The 6084-nt window shown below is 37.2% G+C and overlaps 1 protein-coding gene across 2 annotated transcripts in view; it reads left to right on the forward strand.

Moving 5' to 3' along the window:
• Window positions 1–6084, forward strand: part of SETD3 (SET domain containing 3) — a 97333-nt gene that overhangs the window by 74746 nt on the left and 16503 nt on the right. For both annotated transcript variants that reach the window (XM_019518591.1, XM_019518592.1), the window contains 2 exons: window positions 2086–2144; window positions 3226–3340. In XM_019518591.1, coding sequence (XP_019374136.1) covers window positions 2086–2144; window positions 3226–3340 — 174 coding nt within the window. The remainder of the gene's footprint in view (window positions 1–2085; window positions 2145–3225; window positions 3341–6084) is intronic.

Here is a 6084-nt window from a genome sequence, read left to right on the forward strand (position 1 = left end):
TGTGACTTCCACTCAAGTTCACATGGAAAAAATCTAATAATAGCATTTGTAGCATTGGTGACTACTCTGCTTCAGTACCAGTAGGTGGCATCAGTGCTACACTTACAGCGTCTTGCCCAGTGAATCTGAAACACAAAACTGAAGCTAACACCAATATGACAGTTGTTGAAAAAGTACATGGCTTTGCAAAAGCAAAATTCTTTGTGCAACCAGGAAACACAATTTTGTGAGCAGTTGAGAAGGGAGGACTTGTTTCTAGATAGCTTAAATATATATGGATTGAATATAAAGGGAAAAATAATTAATCAGAAGTTTTGAGGAGTTTCTCTGTTCACAGAAATTTTTCTTTAATCTCTCCAGGCACAGAATAAGTTTTAGGACTGTGATAATTAATAGTTAATAATAGAACAAGACATGAATGTTCTAAGGCAATACTTTTAAAATGAAACTTACTTGGTTAATATCTTTAATCCACTTGTGAATAACAGCTTTCTTGGATGCTTAGTTCATTATACCAATTTTAATTTTTTTTAAGACTATCTCTTGATAATCAAAATGGAAATTATGTTGCCATAAAGGATAATATAATTTGGGCACTGTAGAATTGTAAACAAACGTATATCATTTCAATTGTTACAATATTCTAACTCTGGTATTGGCTGACTGGATATAACGTGTCTCCTGAAGTATGCTGCATGTGATTAAATATTGTGTTAATGCTTTTCTCAGGAAAAAGTCATTTTTTGTAAAATATCCAGTTAAGTTGGAATTTGCAACGATATATCCACATTGTTCAATGTCCATGAAAATCCCACCCAAACGTGGAATTTAACAGTAGGATTTTTTTAACTAACTTTGTTTCCTTAAAAATATTACCCATTTCAGAGAGAGTCCATCTGAAGGGTTAACTATAGGGATTGGGGAGAGCAGACACCTGGGACCTAACACCCAATTGGCAGTCTTTTGTAATATATAATTTGCCTAAAATTGCGCACTGAGCACAAGCTTTTGTTTTCTAATTGATTTACGGTTTGAGCCACTTTTACCTCATCCCCTACTGTCCTGCACACGGTGCCAGAAAGTACATTACAGTGAGAGATGATAAATTACCATGCACTTGTGATGCTAATGCATCAAGAGTAAAAACTGCATACTACATGGAGCTTCATGCATTAACACTGTTGCAAAGATACAGCCAAGCAAAAATTCATTTGTATCTTTAGAAATAACCATTTGTTCATTTGATCACTTACTGCAGTCTACCCATCATACTTAATTGAAATTGAAGATTAAAATTATGCTGTTATAGTTTTCCATTTGTTAATTGGAACAAAGTTTTAAAGTATCTTGAGAGCCAGATTTTTAGAATGTTTATGATAGATTAAATTACTGTATTCTGGATGTTTCTGAAAGAAATTGGACAATCTTTCTTCTAGATATGTGTTTGTCTACAGATGAGTTTAATGCAGCAAGCAACTAATATGTGCAAGGCACCAAAAAAACATTAGTAGTTGAGATTCCTGAAGTGTAGTATAATCTCTGCAAATAAACCTTTTATGGGAGGGAAGGCAGATTTAGAAATTCATCCTACATATGCGAAATACAGGAATTGTAAAATTTGGTGAAACCTAATGTATTTTTGTCTTAGGTTTTCTGTGGTTGATTTTTCTACCTTCTCAGAGTCAGTCTACCTTAAATTTTTATTTTTGTGTGGTGTCTGTGGGTTCCAGTCTTGAAATATGAAGAAACAGATTTATGGCGGCTGCTGGGCACAACAAATTAAGTTGACAGTGATGTATGAGAGCATAATAGCATGATGATCCCTCTGTAGCGCGGCTGGACGCCTCCTGCTTCATTTGGCTCTTGTTAGGATCTGTTAGGCAGCTAAATAATGAAATTCTGCAGACTGATTTCTGATTTTTTTTTTTTTTTTTTTTTTTTTTTTTTTTCTCTTTTCCCCTCTTTTTTTTTTTTTTTTTCTCTTTTCCCCTCTTTTTTTTTTTTTTTTTCTCTTTTCCCCTCTTTTTTTTTTTTTTTTTCTCTTTTCACCTCTTCTTTTTTTTTTTTTAAACTTCTATTTTCCAGACCCATCCTAATGCCAGCAAACTGCCTTTAAAGGATTCTTTCACTTATGATGACTACAGGTTGGTTTGCAATTTTTTAAGTGAATCTTGAGGTCCTGAAAACTGAGATGCTTTGTTGGGTATATGTATGGGAACCCTACTGTTACCATTTAAAATATCTATGTATATCATATTGCTATACTTTTTTTGAGAAATGCCAAAAGGCACAGTGAATAAGTGTGTATGTTTTAATAGTTGCAGAGAAATCTGTTGTGGGGAAAAATAGTTAATTTAAGCAAATGGAACATAAGAGCCTCATGTGCAGTTTGGATAGTTTTTAAATAAAGTGTATTAATCCACAGTGTAAGAACATTTTTACCAAAGGCTTTGTGCACATATTTCCCAAAAGGTAGTACAGTATATACAGTTATAGTCGGTATGAGATCTGGAGAACTTGTGCTGTACATGTGAAGTCTGAGTATCTCTTGGAGGTGTCAGAAATTGTGGGGTTGAGGTGAGGTTCAAGGTACTTGAGTTGAATTAAATGGTAAAATACCATAAATAATAAAGATTCACGAACTCTCCCAGAGACCTTGTATTCCTTTTGTGTTTTAGTCACTACTTTGGGATGGTGTGTCCACAGTCTGCCTCTTCCAGTGGGGGGAGGCCAATTTAAGTGTCAGGTTGATCAAAATATGAGTAATAAAGTGTACAGAAGTAATTTACTGTTCAGTTTTCTAGTTCCTCAGATCATTTTTATGGTGCAGTTAGTTGACTGAAGTGTAGTACCTAGAAAATTCTAATATTTTGTGTTATATAGGAAATGCACAGTTTAAAAAATGTTTAAGTGGAGATCTGAATGCTGCTTTTCACGAGGAGGAAATTTCTCATGTTCATCATTCTAAACCACGGGCGGGCAGTTATTTTAGGCAGAGGGCCGTTTACTGAGTTTTGGCAAGCCATCGAGGGCCGCATGACAAGCAGCTCGGGGTAGATTAATATTAATTTTCTAAACTTTTTAGGGGCCCCGCGGGCCAGATAGAATGGCCTGGTGGGCTGCTTCTGGCCCACCCCTGTTCTAAACCACTGTTTTAGACTGGATTGTATCTTATTAGCTGGCCAGGTTTAAATAATGACATCTTGAAGTTTTTTTTCTTTGCAGATGGGCAGTTTCCTCTGTTATGACACGACAAAATCAGATACCAACTGAAGATGGTTCTCGAGTTACCCTGGCTCTGATTCCTTTATGGGACATGTGTAATCATACCAATGGTCTGGTAAGGATTTCTTTGGTGTGATTAGGAAATAATATAACTTTAATATACTAAGGAATTTCAGTAGTGTATTTTAATGATGCTTTTCATTATGGTTCTTAAAATTGGGCTTCCATCTTCCCAGCTGACTCAAAAGCTGACATTCTAAAGCAATCTAATAATTTAAAGTTCTTGATATAGCAGTTTCACTTTCTCATGATTAAGTGTCTTTTAGATATAATTGTAAACAAGGTATAGTTACTTTTTCTTAAGTAAGTTTAACAAGTAAATAGCTTTGAGAGAATTATCAGTTATAGGAGACAACTTTCCTGTCAAATTTGAGTATTTCTCATTTTCATGCATACACAGTTTTGTTTCTGATAATTCTGCCCATGGTATCCACAAGACTAGATGCATTTTATATTGAGAATATGAAAACAGATTGATGGAGGTTCTCTCTCAAAGCCACTCTGCCCTGGGTACCACTAGGGAAAGAGGATTGAAATTTGAAGCTAAGCAGTGCTGCCTGCTCTCTAACCATGCCCAAAGAGCCTTGTTATGGAAGGTAGCAAGGACAAGAGCAGGGCATACTTCAACAAAATCAGTTTATCTGTTAGCACATCAAAGAAAAAAAGCTAAAATACAACTTTAGGGCATATTAAACATTTAAAAGGTGATGTGTATATAGAAAGTCAGACCTACTGACATATTTGTGTCTCATGAATTTTTACCAGCTTATAGAGGACCATGCCTCAGCTTCATGAAATGGTTGGTTAATGCATGAATTGAGGAGAATGGAAGTCCACAAAAGGATAGTCTACTGGCAGTTAGTTGATCATAAAGCTTCTGTCTGCTAAAGAATGCATACTTGATTTTGCATTATTTAGTGGGTTGAATAACTTGATGTAAACAGCAGTAAATGTGACTTGGTCTTCTCTATTCACGTAATAAAGTCCCGGTAAGAAAGTGTAGATCTGGATGACAGGACAGTGTATTGGCATAAGTAGAACTTAGGGAAGCAGACTGAAGTAGTAGTTTGCATATCTCTGTTAGCTTATGTTGCAGTAATATTAAGGTAATGTAGCCATGGTGGTCCAGGAAGAATGCAAGAAAGGGAACAATGATACCTGAAAACATGTCTGTCCTTTCCAGCTAGACAGTTGGTCAAGTAAAAGGTGTCTCCCACAAACTTCATTGCCTCCGTCAACCAGCCATTTGAGAATCTGGGCAGGTGAAACATTTATCCCACTTTTAAAGTTGGGGTGGGGGAGGCTTACTGCAATGTATCTTATTGCTGTAAACTTTTAGGCTACCTTCTGTGAAGCCATCCTGTGGAACCCAAAGCTCTCAGAGCTTGGAAGGTGACTCAGCAATATTTTTGTCTTTTAAGAAATTCACCCTAGAAAGAGGGGAGAGAGAGAGAATACATGTAAACCTAGACAACGAGGGTAGTATGCAGACACAATCACTTTCATTTTTTTACTGTTTCCCACAGGATCTAGTTCAAAATTGGTGTAGAGGGGACTGAATTTTGTTAACCGTTGACCAAAAAAAAAAGCTGTTCATTGTTCACTTTCTTTTCATTAAAAATGTAGACTGCTTAAATAACCAGCAGAAGGAAAAAATATATTTGCCAAGCTTACGCTTACACCTCTACTTTGTATTTTCATAATAGAAATGAGTAGGTCTTAACCTCTCTGCTCTGATTATGGTCCATCCTGATAAAAAAGCATTAAGTGACTATTTGACTCACTTGCATGAAAGTAAGGAAAAAGATAGGTTTTCATCCTCCATTGTCTGTTCCAAAGACGGTACTGAAATGCCACTTCAGTCAATCAGCTATAATATCCCTATTCTTGCTCTGTCCCACAATTCTCTTTTTTAGCAGCTTGATAATGAAATGCTCTTTCAGTTTTTTTCGGAGTTAGGTCCATCCAGCTTTTTCGTGCTTCTGACACTACTAATTAGATCAGCCTGCATCTAAGAACTATGTCAAAATGGTTGTCTTCATGCATTTCTCATTGTTATTCTTTAGTGGGATTGTATTTTGACAGTCAGAGGTTGATTACTGGTACTGCCAGAGCTTTGAATGAATAAGCTTAGTTTTGCCTGTTGGAATGAGACCATCTGTATCACTAACCAAGCAACTTGGTTACTTGGTCACTACTTGGGTGTTCTGCACAAAAATTAAAATTCACTAACTGGTTTGCTTCAGCAGTAAAACATAAAAGAGCCAACTTATCATCTATCTTCTGGAGAAGGAAGCAGCTTAGTTCTTGTTTTGTCTGATTCTTTCCTTCATGTAAATTAGTCTAGCACTATATTGGACTTTGCAGAACATTCCACTTGGAAAAACTATTTTTAAAGATTGGCAGTTTGGGGAAACACATTACAGCTTCCCCCAAGACAGACTCTTTCTGCCAGAATCTAGGTATTCCCTCTAATGTTTCAAATTTTTGCCTTGCAGTAGTCTTATAGGAGACTATAAGGGCACATCCAGACAAGTGCACACATGTAGTGGCGTCCCATGGGTATCCAGTGCCTGGGGGCCAATGCCTGCATTCACGTGTTCCCCTCCTCCCAGGACGATCTGAGCAGGGTGCGGGTCCCAAGGCAAATCAGCTTGTGCAGGGCCCCAGCTCCCATCCCATGGCACTTCTGTGGGTCAATTAGCAGTGCAGCACACCAGCTGTGGGGGGGAGGGGCGGTGCCTGGAATTGCTTGCCAAAACAGCAAAAGAAGCCCACAACATGGTGGGTGGGTGGGTG

The sequence above is a fragment of the Gavialis gangeticus genome, unplaced genomic scaffold, assembly GCF_001723915.1.
Source record: "Gavialis gangeticus isolate Ggan-Ray unplaced genomic scaffold, GavGan_comp1, whole genome shotgun sequence".
NCBI lineage: Eukaryota > Metazoa > Chordata > Crocodylia > Gavialidae > Gavialis > Gavialis gangeticus.